The sequence below is a fragment of the Siniperca chuatsi genome, linkage group LG5 (genome assembly GCF_020085105.1).
Source record: "Siniperca chuatsi isolate FFG_IHB_CAS linkage group LG5, ASM2008510v1, whole genome shotgun sequence".
Lineage (NCBI taxonomy): Eukaryota > Metazoa > Chordata > Actinopteri > Centrarchiformes > Sinipercidae > Siniperca > Siniperca chuatsi.
The window spans coordinates 13,068,707-13,091,804 of NC_058046.1; the positions used below are offsets into that span (position 1 = coordinate 13,068,707).

A 23,098-nucleotide genomic window follows, 5' to 3' on the forward strand; every position below is an offset into this window, starting at 1 on the left:
CAGCGACAGAAACAACTCCACCAGAAGTTAAGCTAATTTGTCAGCAAAATAAAATCATATTACCAGTACTACTTATTCTGGCAGGGCCCCGTGCTGCATTATAGGTAGAAACAGAAGTTGGTAGATGAAAAAAAAATGCTGACACACAAGCGTCGATATTAAAATCCACTTTTTCTGTGTCCTTTCACTGAAGCTGTTATGGTCCTTCTTAAACATGTCTTTGTCATGTCCCCCGACTCTCAACAACTCATCTTTATGATATGGTGATGTCAGCAAACTCCCAGCATAGATCCAACCGATATAATGCACGTCTTGTTGTAAAGCCACGCAAATGTTTGTCCTCTTCTTTCTCTTGGTTTAAACTTCACATTGTATATTGCATTGACACAAAATAGGGTAAAATTTGCCACTTACTGTAGTAGTGGATATGGAGTGGGGGGAAAAAGGCAAAGTCGCCCTCTGGTGGTAGAATTTCTTACATGATTTACTCCACTGTGTTGGCCCTTTTCACAGAAGACATGTTGACACACTGCTGAGGTTTACAGATGATGCCATGAGCCATGATTGCAAAACTAAATAGGTCCGTATGGCTGTAAGTATTTATTCTACAACACTTCTGTCTGGGCCATATTCAGATGAGTAAAGCTGCGTTTCCTTTCCTTTCCTACCTTTGGAGGAATTCAGTGCGTTTCCACCCAGGGATCAGGGTCAAGTTCACCTCTTCCATGTTGGTGGCACCAGAGAAGTTAGGATCCAAACCCTGAGATCCCAGCGAGTGCATACATGCATCCTGTAACATGATCATTGTCGATTTGAGTTGGAGGCTCATATCTTCCATCCCTTCCGGGTGACCTAAAAGCAGTGTGTACATGATGTATACTGTGGGTTATAACTCCATGAAAATGTTTATGTAACGAATAAAACATCCCCCAGAAATGTTCATATAGCTTTGGCACACTTGTATGGGAATGAACCTTGAGGGCAGTTTGCTCGATACTGTTGAGACAAATCTTATTCCCCATTTCAAACCCTAATGACTACAGTGGCATAGCTAGAAAATAAAGACTCCCTTTGTGTGGCCCCTACAATCCCAAGCATGTAGAACCCCTGCTCAACTTTTGCCCTCCTGATTCATTTTAGGTCCATGCAACTCCCACTTTAATGAATTTTGTGGCGTTAAGGAGTTTTATTTTGAAGTTTGCCCAGAATTCGTAGTTACTTACAGCTTGACATCTTTCTAGAAACGTTTTTTTTTCCTGCATGCAGACTGCTGTACAGTGTTCACAGAAAAAAAAAACAACTCATACATTGAATCGCGGCGGAAGGCTAATTCACGTGGTACCATGATAACTCGTTCAGCAGTTCATACCGCCACCCTGCCTCCTGTTGCAGCCAGTGAAAAGGGCGAACTGAGGCGGTCTGTTATATATTAACTCACTGTATCCGTCCAAACGATTAACAAGCTTGTTATTGACTGATGAAAGCAGACAAGATCGATTTCTCCAGACGCGCTCTTATCTTTATAAATGGGATACGAGGTAGTCCGATGCACGGATATATAATGCCTGCCTAAATTGAATTATCAGGTTTCCTTTCCTCACAGATGGCATAACAAATGCACGAGTCTCACGTTTGGTGTCACATTGCAGTGTGCGACGTGGTCTGCATGTTGGGACTGTGGCGCCATCACACAGAACCAGAAGGTCCTAGCAGTGGCTGCTATGGGCCCAAAATTGACCCAAATATTTCAGCCTTTAATGCCTTTTTAATGCATTAAACACAGCAGCGCGAGTAAAACAGAATGGGCAACATGGTCAGATAAGATCAGTGAAGACACATAGCAAGCCTTCTGTAATGAAAAACTAAACTCTTTAATGGAGCATAGCAAGTAGTTTTTTGTCAATAGCAGGCCCACATATCTCCAAATAAAAAGACTCACCATATCAGTGACAGAATACAAAGTGCTGCTGTAAAATAAATGCTAAATTGCCAACAAAATTATCTTAGACAAACACATGAGTTTTCCATTTTGCTGTCATGATCTGCAAAACTGAGAGCAGCTATCACATTTTTTTCTCCCTCCAAATAATTCAAATTAAATTCATACAGTACACTACAGTATATAGGCCCAGCATGATGCAGCCTTGTACACCCATGTCAAAAAACAACAACAAAAAAAAAAAAAAAAAAAAAACAAAACCCCACACTCTCATGCTCTCTCAAACTCAACATAAAACATCTCAGTCCAATATAAACTAAGAAAGAGGCTCTTGGAATCAAGGCGGCATTAGTATTCGTCTAAGTTATCAGCTTTGGGGACGGAAAGGCCTCGGTCCTTCAGGACCTGCATTTTGACTTTCTCTGTCTCCTGTTTGGCTTGCTGCTGCAACCGCTGTTCCTCCAGAATCTCTTCAATGGAGACCTGCTGCAGGAGTGTGTCGCAGGGCTTATCCACATCCTACAGAGACAGGGACAACATTTCATCAGTCACCGGCTTGTAACAGATAAACACATAAAATATTATGTATACACACCTCAAACAAACCTGAATGTGTGTGGTGCACCCACTGTATTGCATTAGCAGCGACTCAAGCTTCTAGCATGTTTAAACAGCAAACTGTTCACTCCTAACCTCCCATGACAACTTCAGCTTAAGTTTTAGCACAAGAACCTTTTTAAACATACAGTATGCAAATATTGTCCTGTTGATACTGACTTGCCAATGTTGGCCAAATGTGATCATCCAATATCTCACTGGATATGTCTGAAAAAGGCACCAGATCCTACTCAACCACAAGCCACTGAATCTCCACCCACATCAGCAATTAAAAACAGAAATAAAATTAATGATGAGTAATAAATGGATAATGAAATTAAACTGAAATGGCAATTATCAGGCTAATGCAAACCTCTCCTACCACAAAAGATGTTAACATCTTCAGGAGCACTGAGCTTGACAACAGTGTATTGATGCCTTGTGTCTGTTGTGAAACAGACACATGACACCCATAGCTTCTATGCATCTATTCTTCTTTGATTACATGAAGTGCTATATGCAGCATACTGTACATCCTCTGCAGCTGTAGAGGCTGTACTGCTGTCAAAATGCAGAATTGTGACTGAATGCAAGATGCATATTTATAATAGAGTGAGATATGGAGTCTGGGTTCATGGGTCAAGTTTGCGCTGCGTGCAGGCCTATAATGTTCTTTGCATGATCTCACACACATTAAAGATGCATGATGATGACAAAAATCTAATATTACGCATGTTTCCGTTACTAGAACTCTTCTTTAATGTTGTTAATAAGAGCCTGTTTAAGTGGCTAAGCAAAAATTTAATTTTTCTGTAGGTTTGAGATATCTCAGACTGCGTTTTTATTTTGTCTAGTTTACAGCATTTTACAGTCCATCAAGATGGCAGATGGATTTATACGTTACAGCTTGTGTGAGCTCCAGCCAGTTTTCACCAGCAATGAAGGAGGCTGCATAAAACACATCTCACCATCCCATCTTCCATGTACCAACATGGCTGAGTCTGCATCCTTGTTTACAAAACAAGTGATGTTATAATAAAGAGTCTTATTTGCCGTCAAATAAAAAAATGATTTATTAGAAAGCAGCAGACCTGATGCGTTCTCATTTAGGCCTACTTGTGTGTAACCTTGTGACTTACAGCTTTAAAAAATAAAACTATAGGTTAGCTCAGATAAATAGGCTGCGTTCATAAGCATTATGTCCACCTGTTGTTTCCCAGCAACCTGGCAGCATTAAAACAATATCTAGAATAGGCAATAAAAAATTTGAATAAACAATAATCTCATCTTTTAAATTTGTATGCACCCTTGGCCAAATGTGTTATGTGAACCTCCACGCCAACTCATTACTATAAAATTTAATGTAATGTGTGAATGACATAATTTTGACTGAGGTCAAATTAATATTATTATTATTAGTAATTGCTCACTAGCTACTGTTGTGTGTCATTTCAGCTACTTATATAATTCCAACACACACACAAAAATAAAAGAAGGACATTCCCACTTACTATCTCTCCAAGCAGCACCACATTCTCTCCTCTCACAATGAATATTCCTCTGGGGATGTCACCAAATTTCTTCCCCACATGGATGCGCTCAACTGTCTGATGAAAAACTAAATTGGCTGGGGGACAAGAGAAACAGGTAAGAGAATACAGTGCAGTGTTATATAGAATCACACTTCAGACAAAAGATGAAAACATCAGATGGTGGGAATCTATGAAGATTTGAATTGAGGAATTAGCTGGAAATGCTTTGGCTTGTGTTTTGCACACTATAAGAGTAAAAATAAGTGGGAGATAATTAAATGAGTTATACCAAACTGATCAATGCTTCTGAGGTAACCGATCAGTGTTCTGCCATCTCGGAGCAGCACCAGGTGCTTCTCTGCAGGATACAACCAACACAAGCATGTTTAATTCTAATATTAAACGGTTACAAATCATCCAGTTTGTGTAAAACACGATGCCACATCTTGAAAACGATTTTCCACGAAACCATCTCTATCTGCGAGGGAGTGGACCCTCCTCTCCAACTTACTGTCGATGTCGTCAATGAGGCTTGCCGTCCCTGGTACGTAGTTCATCTTGGGCTGCTGTTTATTTGCTTCTTGTATCTTTATGTAACGTCAAGCCATGAATGTTTCAAAATATGTTTCTTTTAAGAAGAGCACAGGAAGCGTCTTATACACGCCCGGGTTACACTTCCTGTAGACCTTTAACCCTTTGAGCGCTACAACCCAATTACATTTCTGTTCATTAACCTTTTAGGACCGGGGCCTTAAAAACACATCTCTAAATAAATGTAACACCAAAGACGGAACGTTTTTGAAGATTAAAATATAAGTTAATATTGAAAAAATATATGATATTTTTATGACGTTTTTCCTATTGGCTAAATGCGTCTCCTGACGCACATGCGACACCAAAGATCGTACATGTACAAGCGACACTACAGATTCGGAATAATTCAACGCTTGTGTAGCCATAACGTTATCCAAATTAAATTACATTTTTCATGCAAACTTCACCAAAACAGTAGACCTTCCGCATAATCTCACATCTTTATGCAGTATGAGCATACAGTAAATAAAATGACAGCAGATCCAAGCGTCCCTCACCCCGTAATGACGTTCGTGTTGCCAGAAAATAGCGGCAGAGTGAGAGCTCTGTAGTTTCACTCATGCCCGTCATTAAAGAGACAGGACTGGATTGCCCGAGCTCGGCGTCATTCAATCATTTCCTGATTTCAATCAGGCGGTCGCTACTTCGGTAGAAAAACGGCAACATTGTTGTTAGCAGTTTGGTCCAACTGACGGCTCAGATAAGTAACGTTAGGCTTGTTAAAGGCTTGTTTTTTTTGCAATGGCAGATGACAGGACGGCTTCCGGGGAACGCGCTTAGCTGATGCATCCTCATCAAATGCAGTCGAATCTGAAATCTGGCTGGCCCTCGACTTGCAACTCGGAAAATAATCACGGAAACTGGAATAACACAATGGTTAGTGAGTGGATACAGCGTAGACAAATCCTCAGGGCTTGCCCGCTGTCTTTGAGTGTGTTTAATTTTCAAAAAACGACCTGAGTTTGTGCAGAAAAACATTGTTACCCAGCTAGCCTGCGTAATGTTAGATCTCTGTTCAAGCTAGCTGGATGGCTAACGGAGCTAGCTGGCATTATGTAATAGTTAACGCTGCACTGCTAGTTCAGCTGTTGCTCGAGTTTGTCGCGGTTATCTTGGCGTGACAACACTGCTAATAGTACTGCAGTTGTGGCTAAAACATAATTTACATGTTTACGCATCTTCCCTCAAATATTAAGCGTGGTTCGTATTCGGTTAACTATACAACATTTATCTGCTTTGGGCAAAACTGGCTCATTAAGCAATAAGTGAGTCAGTGGCACTGTTTAACGTTACTCAGTTACTGTATTTTCTGGTATAGGCGGTGGTGTTGGAAGCATGTGGTTTACAGTTTCCTATGTTAGCTTGTACTAAGGACAGTTCAGATTATAAATAGAACCACTCCTGGAACTTAAATAAACTGTCCTGTGTGTTATTCTGTGTTCACAGGACGCTCCTCAGTATCCAGGCTACCCTTCACACTACTGGTATCCCCAGTCTCATTCCACAGGACACTATGCAAATACCTATCCTTCGGGGTCAGATGTTCAGCCACAGTACAATCCACAGGTAAATCCGAGGGTATACATTACGAGTAAATCTACTCATTATCTTAGGTCTCTAAATGCTTTCACCTTTCACTCACATTTTGTAACAGTCAGCTACTGTGTTGAGATGGTAATATACTTTTCAACTCAGACAATGGCATTTCTCATAATTAATCTCCCCTCTTGTGCTTTCCATGTAGGTAATGCCTGGAGGTTATCCAAATGGCCATGGTGTCTACAGCCCAGCGCAGAGTCAATATTCAACAAGTGGTTTCCACCCATCCAACCCTTTTTATTGTGCTGACCCTCAGAGACCTGCTCCAGGTCCTTATCCTAACCAGGGCTGTCCAGCAGATCAGAGCAGTGGGCCTTCTGGGCAGCCACACTCTCAACACCAACATCATCACTATCCAGGTCCACACTGTCAAGGGGTGAGTTTAGTCAAATGTCGGAAATTGTAGTTGCCAAATTTAACATTACAGTTGATTCTCTGACTGTGAAATACCACGCAGTGATATTAGTCATGAAGATAATTTAACCACCCAAAAGAAAGTGAATATTTTTGGAAATACTACATGTACCTGTCCTGCCTCTGCTCTCAGGGTCCTGGATATCCTCCTGGACCGTACCCTCACTACAGTGAAGGTGGTCATGCATTGCCTCCAAACCCCCCATACCCCACTGGCCAGCCTCTCCACCCAAGCTCTCAGGCCGATGCGTGGGCGCACTCGGGTGCATATGCCCCCTCACAGCAGCAATGGCAGCCAGGCCAGCAACCTCCACAAAACCACTACGGAAATCCTGCCCGTCCTCCGCATCCTCCAGCATGGCCAGGGACTGGAACTGGCGCTCCACCACCTTACCAACCCAAGGTATGAATCTGCAGCTATTTCAATGTGGTTTTCATTTTCCAAAAGATTCTTTGGTATTGTTAATTAAGTGAGGAAAATGGAAAGAGAAGTTGATATAAGACAGAATTAAATGCACAAAGTATTACAATCACAGGAGACGGTGCAGTTTAAAACAAAGAAAATGTCATTGATACGTTTAGATAAGGTACAATCACTCTTGTTTTGATTTGAATTTAATCTAAAAATATCAGGTGACATGTCTGGTTTGTATATAAGCAGTAATGATAGCAAAACACACAAAAGACATGAAACGCACAAGAGCTCTTCTCATTTTAAGTATGGTCATACAGTAATGTGGTTTTATCAGATTTGGAGAATTAGATCTCAAACACCAAAATACCAGGTTTCACTACAGTATAGGCATAGAATATTTGAGTCAATCAATACAATTTATAAATGGTGTGCTTCTATGGTATTGAGCATTAGCAAACACAATCTTTTGTTTTGTGTTACTGAAGGACCAACAGCACCAACGTGCCCCACAAGTGGGACCTAAACCTAGGCCAACGCCATCCCTGAATCCCCCCAGTGGAAAGCCTGCCGAAATAAGTTCACCTCCCCAAATGTACAACAAAACTGGGAGAGGTGAGCCTAATCCTTTGCAAGGTGAGCCCCCGCCCTTGGCCCCGGCTCCAGCTCCAGGCCAGGCTGGACCTCAGCCCCTGAGCCATAACCCCGGCCTAGCTAAAGTCCAACAGGTCATGGCCAGAGTGCTACTACTTCAGGAAGATGTTGATGAGTTTGTTGGCAGAAAGACGGACAAGAGTTATCGGTGTCTGGAGGAACTGCTGACCAAAGAGCTGCTGGAGCTGGACTCTGTGGAGACTCAGGGACAAGAGAACGTCCGGCAAGCTCGGAAGGAGGCTGTACAGAGGATCCAGGCCATTCTGGACCAGCTGGAGAAGAAAGCCTTCTGAACTGGACTTATTTATTGGTTTGTGGGTCACTAGGTCTTGCTGTTTTCTTCTTCCAGATCTTCCATGGACACAATGAGGGGTCTAGTCTTGTTCCTAGGAGCTGTGTTATCTGTAGGCTGTTTCCATCCCAATGATATAAAATGTCTAAACTAAGCTGCACCGACCCAAGAACAAGATAGAGCAATTACTGGTACATGGAATCAACCTCTAAAGCCTAATTATGCTGGTATAAGTGATATGATGATATTCGAAGTGCAGACTGATGGTTGTACATATCATAAGTGACTTTTAGCCTCAGTGAGTGACTGACTGTGCTGGCTACACAACCTGACACTGTTGCTCAGCTTATCTTTTATGTCATGCCTTTGCCAGCATAATGCAGGGCAGCGTCACTGGAAGATGAATTGATTTAGTGCCACATAAGAACTGTTAGTTGTCTCTAACCTGTGATACAGATTCAAATTATCGTCATGCAGTCCCTGAGAATTGTGGGTCCTACATCTAACAACACATGCACTTCGTTAGCTGTCTATTACATTTCACAGTCCATTTTGCATGATCATAATCATCACCCCGATAGAGACCATACACTTAGTTGCCGATAGTCACTTCCGTGTCTCTGCAGGAATAGGTGCAATGCTTTCCTTTTCAATTGTGCTCCCAGCCCCGCATGCACTGTAATGTCAGACAAGCACTCCATACAGTCACGACATCTCCAAGCTCATAATTGGGCTTAGAAAGTAGCAGATTAGTGAAAACCCCCTAAAGATTGCTGTCACCATTATTACATCTTTTGGATGAAATTGCTTCCTAAGTGCGGACCTAGAATCAGACCTAATTATGAATGCCATGTATTTCACTCTAGGAACTGCTGTTATTATAGATACATGAGGACAAGTTTAAGAATTACTTGAAAAGGTGTTAAATTATGTTCGATCTATCCCTTTTTGAACACTTAGGAAGATAAATAAATAAATATAAATTAAAAAAAAAAAAAATATATATATATATATATATATATATACATTTTCAGTAATGTTTTGTGCTTAAGGGGGATGGTCACAGCACCTGGAGTTTAATTTAGACCTTTTTTTCTGTTTTCTCTAGCACTAAAATCCTTGGTACATCAAATCCAGATTTGCACCACAATCCATTTTCTTGTCTAGAGCAAGTCTTAGGGAAAAAAAGAGTGCCATATTTCAGGAGATGGTTTAAAATGATTAGAAAAATGAATAAAAATAAGATCACAAGCTTTGCATGGAAAAAACAAACAAACATCTGTCATATGTGTTCATTTTCCTGTGCTGGTAAGTTTCTGTTTAGATGGAGCACAACTGTACAGTTTCAGATGTAATGCATGTTTCCAACACGAGGTGGGAATCTTTGCCTGATAAATATTGAAATTATTACAAGTGAGAAAATAGCAGAGAAATAATTAAATGTCAGTATATTTTTCAACCTGTGATCAAATGAATTTTATTTTTTCTCTCACTGTTTTTATATTGTATTCAAATACTAATACAGTTAACAGATTAAGTTTAGATAAGATGAAATATGAAGCTCCATATGGATAGTGGCTACAGATAAATATGGATATTTCATTCTTAAAAAGAAGTAGAAACACCTTCTGTTATAAAAATTAAAGAATGAGAAATTACTTGTTTTTTTTTTTTTGTCAAGTGCAAACTACTGCACAAGTCCACACTCACCATAGCTGCCAGCTAGCATTCAGATCTTTAAATAGACAGCTATTTTGATGCAAAAGCATAACACAGGCCCCTGAAGGCTTGAGGCACACGGCTGGATTTAATTTGAGGGTCAGATGGCTGGACAACACTTATGATGCCCTGTGGTGGGTAAATCTGAGGCGAAGAAGCCTGAGACTGTCATTCATTCTGCCCAGTTTGATGCAGTGGTTCTAGACAGCTTGCTAGGAAAATTTGTTTTTTTACGGCTTTCTTCTGGAAGACTTAACATTTTTTTGGTAACCTAAATGGGTACAAACGGCAGCTACCTTTTTTGTTTTTGACTTTTTGTACTGTCTACTTTGAATGGACTAGAAGTTGCCTCATAAAGTTAAGAAAGCTGCCGTGTCACCACAGAGGCCTGAACCCTGTACAGAAAACGCAATGTCCTATACATCCAAACTCCCTGCGTCCTGGAATGATAAACCCCCTCCTCGGAAAGTGGAAATTGACCTGAGCTCACCTGGTTTAGCAGTGTTTGAGTTGGAAAGACTCTTGTTTACTGGCAAAGCCATCATCAGCCATGCAGATGAAGTGTGGCCAAGGCTTTACATTGGTGACCAGTAAGTAACTTTTTTTCTTTAAAAACCCACAGACTGGCTGGCAAGCGTGAAGCATGGCCTTGTAACTTTTTGCTGTGTATGTTACTTGCCAAATACTCTTGTGTTGTGACAGAGAGAGTGGGCTGAGCTCTTTTAATAAATATTTCCCAATTCTAAACCTGGATTTAGTCCACATATATGAAAGAGGAACTGAACATGAATAAGATTTAAATGCAGAATGCATCCCGCAAGTTGCATTCCACATTGGGAACTAGCTATGCTATGTGTGAGTTTCCACTGATGCCTAGCCATGAAAACATGTCCCAGGTTTCTTGATAAGTTCTAACTCACGTCTGAAATTGTCTTCTAAGTATCAATCCATCACTTTGAAATACGTTGATCAATGGTTCATCAGGAATGTATAATATATTCTACCTATTTTCAGACACTCTCAGTGACGACAGAGTGTTTGTGTTTTTCAGACACAGTGCAGAGAACCGGGCTGACCTATCCATGCATCGAGTCACTCACATACTGAACGCAGCTCACAGTAAACGCAGAGGACAGCCAGACATCTACGAGGGCATGAAGATCACCTACATGGGCATAGAGGCTCGTGACTCCTGTGGCTTTGACATGAGCGTCAACTTCCAGGCAGCAGCAGACTTTATCCACAGGGCTCTCAGCAGAGGAGGCAAGGGGACTAATTCATTTAAAGGCAATTAGGATTTGGTGGAAACTAATGTTGCAATGTAATGTTTCTCTGATTCTCAGGCAAAGTGTTGGTGCATTGCCAGGTAGGAGTGAGTCGTTCCGCCACCCTGGTCCTGGCTTACCTGATGCTGAAGCAGAACCTGACCCTCGTGGAGGCTATTTGTGTTGTGAAAGACAACCGGGGTGTTATCCCTAATCGGGGTTTCCTCCGACAGCTCATCAAACTGGATGGCCAGCTCTTTGGCCCACACTGATCCCATGCCTGATAGCATTACCGATCAGCTTTCAGGAGTCCGGAACATAAGGAAAAATATGATAAAGATAACTCACACAACAAGTATACTCCATAATGTTAAAACAAATGAGATGCAGTGATTTCATTATACAGTTGCATATATCTTTTTTACTTTTAGTACTACTGACATTATTTTTGAAAAGGGACTTACTTACAGCACCTGATCCTGTCCTGGATCATGTTTTAATTGCCATGAAGAAGTTTTACATTAAAGAATATGAATCTGGTGCAGCTTTTGGTGAATGTCTGTCAGTCAATTTACACATCAGTGCTACTTACATACAAAAACATGAATTTGGTACAGTATGACAGAGTATGGGCTAGAGAGAGTAATCATAACTAGTGTGTTTTTGTACATGCAACATTGTAAACTTGGCTTTTGCATTTAGTTTGATGCCATGGTTAGACAGTAATCATTACACAGAACAAATATGGTGGTTGAGCAAATAATAGCTTTAGAGAATAAACAAAGCCAAAGTTCAGTTGCTCGGGTCGGTCTTATAACGGGGACATCTCCCTCTGTTCAGCCTGTCCTTGCTGTCTGTGGTTGATGAGACATACTGCAAGCAGGTAAGTGGTTAAAAAGATTTAGAGAGCTCAGATGAATTGTTTTGGCAATATGTGTTTCATATACAAGTTAAACTACTCTGCCAACAGTTAAAAACCATGTTTGGCATCTTGAGTTTGAGATGTGACCATGCACACTGGATTTTGGCAAATCTTTAGCATTTGTGGAGTGTCAGAACTGTAAATGTAAATTCTTGAAATGACTAGATTGACTCTTTTTTTTATCCTCATTGGAGGTTCAATGGATGTTTTGTTGTAATTTCAGGAAAATTAAAATCAAAGCCCCTGAAAACTTTTTTCTCTATAATATTAAATATTAATGACTGAAAATGCAACCATCAAACAGAATCTTTTAAGTATTATTTATTTAGAATTTAATGCTTAAAAATTCTGCAAATCTGCTTCATTAGGACTGCGTGGTTGTGATTTGATCAGATTTGACTGACAGTAACCAAATAGCCCACCAGCTGTCAGATTCTGATCCAAATGTTGCTAAACCCTGATTGGTGCATGGACGTACGTGACATCACCTTCTCTAAATGATCCCCGCCCATTTTAAACCAGTGAGAAGAGCACAGAGAAAAAAAGGAGTACAGATATCTGTATGTAAAAGAATCAAAAATGTTCCAGCATTGGCAAACAATAGTGTATTCACGTAGGAGCCCATCACTCATAGTAAGAACCTGATTGAGAAAATAGGTTTTCAGGGCCTTTAAAACAACATATTTATTCAAAATAAGACGGTGTAGTCATATTTATATATTATATATATATATATATATATATTATATATTTATAGTAACATATTTATTGTAACTTCTAAGAACATCACTGCATGGGTATTTGCAATAGCAAACATTGTGTAACCCAAATGAACATTGTTGCACTTTTGAACTTTTGTCTTAGTTCACAATGATGCGTGCAGCACTGGCTATCTGGATCCTCTCAGCAGTTATCTGCGTGGGTAGAGGCCATCACCAAATAGGTCATGATACGACAGGCCAAGACACTGTACTCGACAGCAGCGCCAACAGTGTCTCACTGGTGACTTCAGCAAACAAGGACTTTGCCTACCGTCTGTACAGGAAGTTAGTAGCTCATGTTGCCTCAGAAGGCAAGAATATCTTCTACTCCCCATTTAGTGTGTCTATTGCCTTGGCTGCCTTGTCCGTAGGAGCGCGGGGGGAGACCCACAGGCAGCTTTTCAGCAGTCTGGGTTTCAACAGCTCCCTACTGACGCAGACAGCTGTGGATCAGGCCTTTCAGATGCTCCTCCAAAGGGCAAACAAGACATCTAATGAAGACACCAGGGAAGGGACCGCTGTATTCGTGGACCACCGCTTCAAGCCACAGCCTGAGTTCCTGGAGGCCTTGAAGCAGTCCTACTTTGCAGATGCGTTCAATGTTGACTTCACCGAAACCACAGACAGCGCCAATACCATCAATAAGTATGTGGAGGAGAAGACCAACGGGAAGATAGACAAGCTGGTTGAGAACCTGGATCCAAGTACTGTCATGTATCTCATCAGCTACATCTACTACAAAGGTAAAAGGTTCCATGAGATGAGATCTGGTTTGTTGTCTGTTGGCTCATTTTGAGGTCGCACCTTTAAGTTTTATGTATCAACCATAATTGTGTTTTATTTCTGCTCATCAACAGGAAAGTGGGCGACTCCATTTGACCCTGAGCTCACCAAGGAAGACATGTTCATGGTGGATGAGAACACCAAGGTTCAAAGTTGCTTCTTTTATTCAGAATGGATTTGAGTTACGATAATTATGCATCATTGTGTCTCCTTCATACTGTGTCTTTTCCAATTGTTTAAATTGTCATTTTCAAGGTTCCAGTCCAGATGATGAATATAGAGAAGAATTTGAATACCTATTACGACCAGGGGATCAACACGTCAGTCCTCCACCTCCCCTTCAACAGCTCCTACTCCATGCTGCTGTTGTTGCCTGACAATATGGCAACACTGGAGAATGTCATTTCCCCAAGCCATGTCACAAAATGGCTGAAGTGGATGAAGTCCAGGTTGGGAGAATTTAAAATCATCTTTAAATTCTTGGTTTGACAGCTTTGTCCTGTCAGATCAGTTAACACAGTCAGATCAATCACTGCATGTTTGTCTATTTCCCAATTTTTTTTAGGACACATAAAGTATATATTCCAAAGTTCTCCATCAAGGCTTCCTTCTCGCTGAATAATGTGTTGACTGAAATGGGAATCACAGACATATTTGGTGATCGTGCAGATTTGAGGGGCATTTCAGAGGGGCAAAAACTGACAGTCTCAGAGGTGAGGACAGAGAGCATATGTTACTGCACACATATTTCCTTCCCTGTATTCCACCCACCTTTCATCACACTCTGCCTCCATTGCACCATAGGTTGTGCATCAAGCTACCCTGGATATCGATGAGGCCGGAGCCACGGCTGCAGCTGCTACAGGCATCGGCATCACACTCATGTCCTTACGCCACATCCCTGTGTTGAAGTTCAATCGTCCATTTATGGTCATCATCACTGAACGCAGCACAGAAAACGTCCTCTTCATGGGCAAGATTATCAACCCAAACATCTGATGGAATAAACACTTTGTGTTTACTGAAGCACAGCTGTTGCATTACATATAAAATACTTAGAAAAAAGCTTTGTCCTGTGGTCTCTTGCTTTACGATTGAGTGTGTAGCAAACAGTTTTAATGTCTACGAGGTAATGTTTTGTTCTTATATTAGTTTTTGAAGGTAAAATAATACAGGGACAAAAGATTACCAACAGGATTTTTCTTTAGCATTTGGTATTTGGTATAACAGAGATAATATTTTATAACAGATACAATAAATTCAGGGACTATGGAGCATTTTAAAATGTATCCTCTCCTGTCTCTTCTTCAGTATTTTACTGAGCACTGGGGCATTTCTACAATCCCTAATATGGTAAATAAATATATCACAGCCTGAACAACATTGATATATTTCTCTCATTAGACATGACACAACCGTTTTGTATAGAAACCCTTTTTTTCTGAGATGTTGTGTAACATATGTGAGTCTTTTGCTGTTTTTTTCTAAAATTATTAGATGCCTAGGTTAGTTATCAACTTAACAGGTAAGCATTGGCTATATATAAACAGGTGCAGCCACTGGATGGTCTTTCACCATATTAGAAATAGCATTAGTGATTAGTTAGTTTTAAAAATAAAGCAGCCCAAATTAATCAAACCTTTTTGAATAAGAAGTTTGAGGTTTGTCCCACTCAATAAAAACCCCATAATAGGGGCGCCCTGGTAGCCTAATGGTGGAGCATACCACATAACAACGGTTCGAATCCCAGCTGGGGGACTTTGTTGCATCTCATACCCCTCTCTCTTCCCATGTTCCTGTCTCTCTCCACTGGCTGTCAAATAAAGGCAGAATTGTCCAAATTATAATCCAAATTATAATCTTTAAAAAAAATTAATTACACAGTGTAACAGCCCTTAATATCCTTTGAAAAAAAGATGGAACTTGACTTCTGCTGGACAACAAAGCACATGGGACACCAAAATGGATACATTGGAGTAATGATCTATAATTTTTCTGAACCAATCAGAAGTGGGGGAAGGACTGCAGTTTCAGGGACTGAAGGCATGACAGTTTTGCATGTTTTAGCCCATTAACTACAAATGCTGTATATTATATACAGTATTACTACAGTGTATACATTACATTCCTTTTAGGAAGGCATGCCAGAAGTTTGTAGACTGATTTCAAATCTCTCCGGTGGCATCAGGTATCCATGTTTTCAGTACAGGATGAAAACCAACTCAAGAAGACTTAAAGCTTGATATCTGTGTAGCTGGTTTGTGAAACTATTCTAAACGGTACAGTATAATTAAGGTTCAAGTGTGTCTGATTATTTCCTCAAAATGTTTGTCCTAATAATTAGTATAATCTGCTGTGAGTAGGGTTGTATTATTTTGTTCATTTATTTATTTGTTTGCTATCAGAGGAACTAACTGCAGTCTAAGCATCCGACTGTGGGTGGCAGCAATACGCCTCGTGGAGTCTGGTCTGCTGGAATTAATAAATCCCATGAAGAAGACGTTTGTCGTGTTTTGATTGGGCCACTGTAAATTTGTTTCAGACATGGCCGAAACAGCAGGAGAGGGAGCGCAAGGAGGAGCATATTCTAACAAAGAGAGAATAAAATACAGCCCCGAAGAGGAGGCCAGGCTGGAAAGACAGCATTTCTGGAGAATAATCGATGCTTTTAGATTTTACAGGTATATCAATGCTTAAAATAAAGTACGAGTCAGGCAACGACAGTTTGTGTCAACAGACGATGTTGCTATCAAGTAACATTAGCAAAGGATAAATAACACAGTTTGGAGGGAAAACTGCTAACTGAGATAGTTCATCTTTATTCAAGCATAGGTTACTGCTTCCCACAGTTAAGTCAGCTTGTATTTAACCAGCTTCCTTTGGCATTTATTTGCTAATTTTCTTTCTTTAGCTCCACTCATGTCACGGCACCATTTCTACTCCATGATCCACCCTTTCTCCCTCAAACACTGCTCACAAGTTAATTAAGAGAGGAATGATGTGATGTAGCAATCTCACTTGAAGACAATAAACTAAATAATATAAGAACCCTTTGGACCAGAGTGTTAGACCCACAAATTGCTCCACAGATGAGTATCTTGTGTTATCCCACCTGACATAAAAAAGGTTGTGAACTCTTGCTCTCTTCTCGTCACAGGGTCCATGTCGAGGAGCAGGTCAAGCGTGCCGAGCGTCAGTTTCGGAGCCTACCACAGCACCACCAGAATTTGCTGCCAGATGTTTTGTCCAACCTGGCCCAGATCAGGCAGTGTGCAGACCACAACCAGGATTTGCTACAGGCGATCATTCACAACAGCCTCCACATGTTTGAGAACATTGAGTATGGCGAGAGGGTAAGGCTTGACTTACACCAGGTAGTCTACTGTACATAAACAGTATACACATAGATCCAGGACTGCTTACAGATACATTTTGTAGTGTTGTATTGTAGTTTTTTTGTTGTTATCTTTACCAAAATTTCTTTAAGGAAATGTTATGTCTTCATTCCACTTCCAGGAGGATCCGCGGAAGGCGCGGCCATCCACTACGTTTGACATGGACAAGCTTAAGTCCACCATAAAACAGTTTGTCAGAGACTGGAGCGAGGTGGGCCGGGCTGAGAGGGACACCTGCTACCAACCCATCATCCAAGAGATCCAAAGACTCTTCCCAAGTGACCAATAGTAGGAAACATATGCTCACTCACACAAACTACCACACAAACACCTTCATGCATGCCAAGAAAACAATGACACTCAGACATAATGTGGATACTGAATGATACAAGCAAACACCTTTTCCATGTGCTATGGTATCAGAACACCTTGCAATAATTCTGATAATGTGTCTTACTTCATGTTTTCCATGTGATATGTGCATTTTGTACATTTTATTATGTCAGTGATGTGTCTAAGGTGAGCGTGCTGGTTCCGGGTGCTGGGCTTGGCCGTCTAGCCTGGGAGATCGCTCGGCTGGGTTATATTTGCCAGGGCAACGAATGGAGCTTCTTCATGCTCTTCTCTTCAAACTTTGTTCTCAATAGGTACAGCACATACTGACACTAACACTCCTGTGATTATAGCTGCCTTACACAACACCTAGAGACTTTCATCTTCCTATGCATACCTGCATGCAGGTTATATCGGCTTGCTTGAGGGGGAACTGTCTATCAGTCTTAATTCTATAAGTATGTGTCAGTGATCACAAATAAAATCAGAACACATAATTCGTATTCAGTTGTTTGGCAGTACAATTCTGGCCTCATACTCTGCAGAATACCACTTCCATCCATCCACCTGTCCTCATAAATTTGGACTGCTCCATTCAGGTGTGAAAAGGTGAACTCTCTGACCCTGTACCCCTGGATCCACCAGTTTAGCAACAACAAGAAATCCTCCGACCAAACACGACCAATCGCATTCCCTGATGTCAACCCTCAGAGCTTACCACTAAGTTCAGACTTCTCCATGGTAGCAGGGGACTTCGTGGAAGTCTACAGTGACTCAGGTCAGTAAAAGCTGTGTGGATCTTTTACCTTTGTTAGTGTCCCTGAATTATTACGCAGTGAAATTGTATAACACCTGGAAGAGAAATGTGCCAGTGAGAAGGACTTCAGGCAACCTTGTGTCAACATCAGTCCTTCCAAGAATTTGCAAGCTTGCAGTTTAAGAATTAATATTATTTCCCCCCCATTTTAAAATGTCCTTTCAGGCTGTATGTATGTTGTCCTCAGCAAGCTCCACAAAACAAATGTACTTGTTCCAGCAGCCTTGCCGATTTTAAACATTGCCATGTCACAAAATGACATACACACACAAAAATGCAATGCAATTTTTTTTTTTAGAAAAGCCCCCAAATGTAGTTCAAGGATGGGTTACAGATACTGTGTATTCAAATACAGCTGATCTCCATCTGGTGAAAAGTGTATGTCATCACATTTTCTCTAAAAAGTACATATTTAAATTACCCAAAATAAAATTAATCATGTTGATGTGAATGTACTGTATATTATTAATAATTGATCATTGGTGAATTGTGCACCTTAGTAATATTAATTAAAAGTGATCGTGTGATAATATAGTGTCTGTTTCGGTCAGATTCCTGGGACTGTGTGGCTACCTGCTTCTTTATTGACACAGCTCATAATGTCATTGAGTATGTGGAGACTATCTGGAAGATTCTTAAGCCTGGTGGAGTATGGATCAACCTGGGTGAGTCAGCTTTTGTAAAAAAAAATACAAAAACCCATTTATTTATATTTAAACTACTGGTAAACAAAATACTTTCCGTGAGTAGATAAGATGCTGGTGAAGTTAAAAAAAGACAAATACACCACCATAAACCTGTAGGTACTAGAGAAATATAGCAAAATATGCTCTTTGTCACAGCAGTAAATAAAATACATTAAAATAAAACTTACACCCTAACATACTCTTAACACTGTTACTTGCAATTTTATAATTATTTTGCTATCAACTAGTCATTTCTCCCCTGGTGTTCCCACTTTTACTCGACTTACTTAGTTAACACTTCAATTAGTGATTCTTTAAGTGACCCAGATGTGTTGAGCCTGAAGACAGATATACTTATCTCAAAGTTTAAATCTTCAATGTTTCTTCAGGTCCACTGCTGTACCACTTCGAGAACATGGCCAATGAGCTCTCAGTTGAACTTAGCTACGAAGACATTAGGACAGCGATTGTTAACTTTGGCTTCCACATAGAGGTGAGCCAAAGACTTTGATTTATATTCGTAGCTTAACATCATGTTTGTCTTTAGAAATCTTGTTCCAGTAGTAAAACAGTATTTATATTTCTCCTGCAGGTGGAGAAAGAGTCAGTTCAGACCACCTACACAGAGAACGACCGCTCTATGTTGAGATATGTTTACGACTGTGTCTTCTTTGTGGCACGAAAACCCGCTGACCTGTACTTTAACGGTCAAGAAGACGACCAACAACAGAGTTCTCCACCAGCCGCTAAGTCACCACGGCGAGAAGATACAGACAGCCTGACGTGACAGGAAATCCTTTGACAAAAACAGTGAACTTAGAGGACTGAGTAAAGATTGGACTGACAAAACAAAAAGAAAATGGACACCGAAGAAAAAAATCAGTGGACATAAATTTTCTTTTTTGTCGTACATATTTTTTTATGATGCATCTCATGGAGATTTTTGTGGGATGGACTAAACACCTGAATATGGCTCACATTGTAGAATGAAATACGAAATATTGCAGTACTATGTTATGCATATAACCTGAAAAACATCTAAATACTATACATCTCTTGATACCTAGGGATTGACAAGTCAGTTACCCTTGGTTGCTATTTTGTTTTAGTGGCTTGTGTGTCAGCTACAAGCCTTGAAGGGTAGATTTCTTTTAACCGCGGTCTTACTAATTCTCGTCTCCATTGACTTTAACTGCCAGAGAGAGAGAGAGAGAGAGAGAGAGAGAGAGTGTGAGATAGGACAGTGTGATGTGAACATTTGCTTTTGAAATCTATTTATTTTTTTCAAATATGGTGCCAATAACTATGTCTACTCATTTGCATTCATCATCAGTCAACACTGAAAATTGAATCAAAACATGTTTCAGCTTTTCAGGAATACGTTGTTTTAAAGATGGAGATGACTTTCATTGACTTTTCTGGTTTCTAATCACACTTTGGAATAAAGCCAAACATTTAAAGAAATATGAATTTCCAGAGTTTTGCTATTTTAAGTTCGATATAATTTAAACATAATGGCACTAAAACGCAGCTCAAGGCCAAATTTAAGTGTTTTTATTTATTTCAGCATTTTTGCAACACCGATTCCGATTCATGTTAGACTAACAAGCCAATGAATAGTTTTTTCATACTAGCACGTCACGTAGCAAGCAGAACTGTATACCATTGAGGAGACTGAGGTCATGTCCTTGGTGTTTTTGTGGTTATTATGGCAGGTAAAGCAGCCTGGGGAGAATAGTTACATCCTGAAATTAAACAAGTACATAGGTGGGTATTTTGTGGGCTAATTCAAGTATTTTTAGAATTGAGTGCTGTTAAACTGACAAAATTAATAAATAAAGGACTCAATATTTCCTCACCAGAATTGTATTCCTGGCAGTGTGGAGAAGGTTTAGAAACAACATTTAGATAGATGAACAGTTACATGAAAAAATCCTAATCAGGACCTCATTAACATTTCATCACTTTATTTGTTGGGGGCTGGTCACCACTTTCTGAAGGGTGGGGTCACTGGGAATTGGACTCATGACCTCAGTATTTCTAAAATCCTGGCTAAGGCCCCTGATTACAGTAATCTGGTGTGGACGATGTAAAAGCACGGATCAGCATGAATGTACCCGCCACAGGAAGCGGGGAGGCTCTGGGCGGGGATAGAGAGCTGTAATCTTCTCTGATTGGTTATCCGGACTGCCTCCCAATAATTTTACTACCGGTGCTGAATGTTTTGTTACTGACCGTCAATATATCCAAGCGTAACACAGGCAGTGAAAAGCAGCTAGAGTCTCTGTCAAAGTACCACTTATTTGTTGGTTTACTGCTGTATACCAGTGCACTGACGAAGCTCACATCCATCATGGCGAAGAGACGTGCCGAGGACACGCTGCTGCAAGACTCTCCCTCCAAAAGATGCTACCGCTCACTTTGCAGTGTTGACATGCAGCTGGGAAGCATGGCTCCGACCGGGGGTGTGAGCCCGCCGTCACTGCTGGCTTTACTGGGCGGCCGCAACAGAAAGAGGCCGTACTACTTCGAGGACCCAGAGAAACAAGAAGAAGCGGCTCTTTATCGCAAGGCCACAAACTGCGACACTAGGAAGCATGCAGCAAGTGTTTTGACGGTGCAGACATCTGGAAGTTTCCAGGACCGTCGCAGCTCCAGCACACTCACGAGCACCAAGAAGCGACCTCGAGAGGACTGCGCGGGTTCAGAGACTGTTATTCCTAAAGCTAATGATAAAGTAAGTTACTGACAATATAGCAGAAGCGGACAGTTTTCACACTGCTCAGAGAAAGTGACTCGGTGTAATGGCAGTAAAGGTCCACTAGATGTCACTCTTTACCCACTGTACAGCTCTCTGTATTCCCAGCTACCTGTCAAAGTCTCTCTCAGTGGGTGAAATAACGTTATGGCTCTGATTTAGCCCAGATTTGGTTGATCTCACCCGGTTTAAAATGTCACTGTTTGCCGCTTTGGACATTTCTCCTAACCTCAGTCCTTCTCTCTTTCTCGTCACTCTCAGGCTGATGAAGACATCAACACTGAAGACTGCACTTACAACTCCTTCCAGTATTGGAGGGTCCCCTTACCTGAACTTGACCTTTCACTGCTAGAAGATGCCAATGACCATTCCCAAACAAAAGACAAGTCAAAACTCACAGACACTTCTTCGGATGCCATGGAAACCTGAATGTGACAGGTGCAGGGATGCTGTTCTACTCTGTCCTGACATCAGCAGGCAAACACCATGATGGAAATATGTGTGAATGCTGAATGCTTCTCAGCGGATAGACTTGATGCTTGAAATGCATCCAGGTGAGATGCAACGACCTGATGTCACAGACTGCCAAGGTAGCCCTGTCAGAGTGACGTAGGCTGTAGTAAGTGAGCCTCATGCTGGTGTAAGATTTCAGTGACTTACAGGTGAAGTAACGGTCTGCACTGCAACAACACTGTTCTTACAGTGGGGACCAAAAATGTGGTGAAATTTAGTAAACCTCTTTGATGGGTTGCCCATCCATCCTCAAATTGTAGATAGTTTTCTTTTAATATGAATATCTGTATTTAACACAGAAAACAGCTTTGTGTTAAAATGATTTCAGACAGCCTGGTGTACAACAATAATGTTAAAGAAATTAGGTATGAAAAACTGGGTCTACACATAACAGTTCATATTATAATCACTATAATATATTTTGGAGTGTGTTGTTTGGTTTAACTCAACCCAAAGTTGTTGTTTACAGATTGTGTGACAGCGTTGTAGATGTGGGAAATATACATTAAAAAAAACATGTAAAGGCTTTAGTGTATGCTGTATTATCACTGTTATTACATGATACTGATTCACCTCTGCCAATCAGAACTGATTGCCACAGCCACTTGTTTTCATTGTCAATAGAACGGTTTTCCTAAATGCCTGTGTGATTTTATTTTTGTTTACTTTAAAATGTAATATTTTTTCAATGTATTTGTCAGGGGAAGTGCCATTTGATCAACAGAGAAACTGAACAAACCAGATGGTCAGATGTTTAAATATATTCTGTTACAAGAAGCTACAAAATCTAAAGAAATATGGTACAAATAGCACGCACATGACAATATACAGAAAGTGCATATTTAACAGAGCACACACAAGTAAAACCATGTAACAGCAGGTAGCATCTTGCTGCAGGCCATATAAGGCAAGAAATATTAATTAACAATCCTGTTTGTTTGCTGTAAAACTGGTTGTTTTGTATAAAGGAAAATGATTCCTCCTCTGTCCTGAGCATGTACACTTAGATGTGGCCCAGCTGTTGATCAGGAGTGCTCAATGCCTTACCAGCCCTGCTACATATACAGGTACTATATATATACTGTATTTGCAGGCGCTGTGACCGTACAATTG

At 40.6% G+C, this 23,098-nt stretch overlaps 6 protein-coding genes across 6 annotated transcripts; 5 read left to right on the forward strand and 1 right to left on the reverse strand.

The window, feature by feature from the left end:
- Positions 1 to 1,850: 1,850 nt before the first annotated feature.
- On the reverse strand, positions 1,851 to 4,764 carry lsm1 (LSM1, U6 small nuclear RNA associated). The gene is made up of 4 exons (XM_044197202.1): positions 4,580 to 4,764; positions 4,358 to 4,426; positions 4,048 to 4,163; positions 1,851 to 2,458 (listed from the first exon to the last, which is right to left on the reverse strand). The coding sequence occupies exons 1-4, from the start codon at positions 4,623 to 4,625 to the stop codon at positions 2,288 to 2,290; spliced, it is 402 nt and encodes a 133-aa protein (XP_044053137.1). The 5' UTR covers positions 4,626 to 4,764; the 3' UTR covers positions 1,851 to 2,287.
- A 463-nt stretch (positions 4,765 to 5,227) lies between these two features.
- On the forward strand, positions 5,228 to 9,492 carry bag4 (BCL2 associated athanogene 4). The gene is made up of 5 exons (XM_044197199.1): positions 5,228 to 5,538; positions 6,109 to 6,228; positions 6,407 to 6,637; positions 6,809 to 7,078; positions 7,576 to 9,492. Exons 1-5 carry the CDS (start codon positions 5,446 to 5,448, stop codon positions 8,032 to 8,034), a joined length of 1,173 nt encoding a protein of 390 aa, XP_044053134.1. The 5' UTR covers positions 5,228 to 5,445; the 3' UTR covers positions 8,035 to 9,492.
- Positions 9,493 to 9,843: 351 nt separating this feature from the next.
- On the forward strand, positions 9,844 to 11,561 carry LOC122876628 (dual specificity protein phosphatase 26-like). The gene is made up of 3 exons (XM_044197200.1): positions 9,844 to 10,342; positions 10,804 to 11,015; positions 11,096 to 11,561. The coding sequence occupies exons 1-3, from the start codon at positions 10,164 to 10,166 to the stop codon at positions 11,287 to 11,289; spliced, it is 585 nt and encodes a 194-aa protein (XP_044053135.1). The 5' UTR covers positions 9,844 to 10,163; the 3' UTR covers positions 11,290 to 11,561.
- A 182-nt stretch (positions 11,562 to 11,743) lies between these two features.
- On the forward strand, positions 11,744 to 14,768 carry LOC122876625 (serpin A3-5-like). Its single transcript, XM_044197197.1, has 6 exons — positions 11,744 to 11,900; positions 12,804 to 13,443; positions 13,558 to 13,628; positions 13,739 to 13,932; positions 14,049 to 14,196; positions 14,288 to 14,768. Exons 2-6 carry the CDS (start codon positions 12,810 to 12,812, stop codon positions 14,480 to 14,482), a joined length of 1,242 nt encoding a protein of 413 aa, XP_044053132.1. The 5' UTR covers positions 11,744 to 11,900; positions 12,804 to 12,809; the 3' UTR covers positions 14,483 to 14,768.
- Positions 14,769 to 15,995: 1,227 nt separating this feature from the next.
- On the forward strand, positions 15,996 to 20,178 carry carnmt1 (carnosine N-methyltransferase 1). Its single transcript, XM_044197198.1, has 8 exons — positions 15,996 to 16,164; positions 16,641 to 16,836; positions 17,000 to 17,166; positions 17,385 to 17,525; positions 17,811 to 17,989; positions 18,580 to 18,693; positions 19,104 to 19,207; positions 19,307 to 20,178. The coding sequence occupies exons 1-8, from the start codon at positions 16,028 to 16,030 to the stop codon at positions 19,499 to 19,501; spliced, it is 1,233 nt and encodes a 410-aa protein (XP_044053133.1). The 5' UTR covers positions 15,996 to 16,027; the 3' UTR covers positions 19,502 to 20,178.
- A 386-nt stretch (positions 20,179 to 20,564) lies between these two features.
- Positions 20,565 to 22,511, forward strand: wu:fa19b12 (uncharacterized protein LOC560551 homolog). Its single transcript, XM_044197201.1, has 2 exons — positions 20,565 to 21,451; positions 21,734 to 22,511. The coding sequence occupies exons 1-2, from the start codon at positions 21,068 to 21,070 to the stop codon at positions 21,899 to 21,901; spliced, it is 552 nt and encodes a 183-aa protein (XP_044053136.1). The 5' UTR covers positions 20,565 to 21,067; the 3' UTR covers positions 21,902 to 22,511.
- Positions 22,512 to 23,098: the final 587 nt, after the last annotated feature.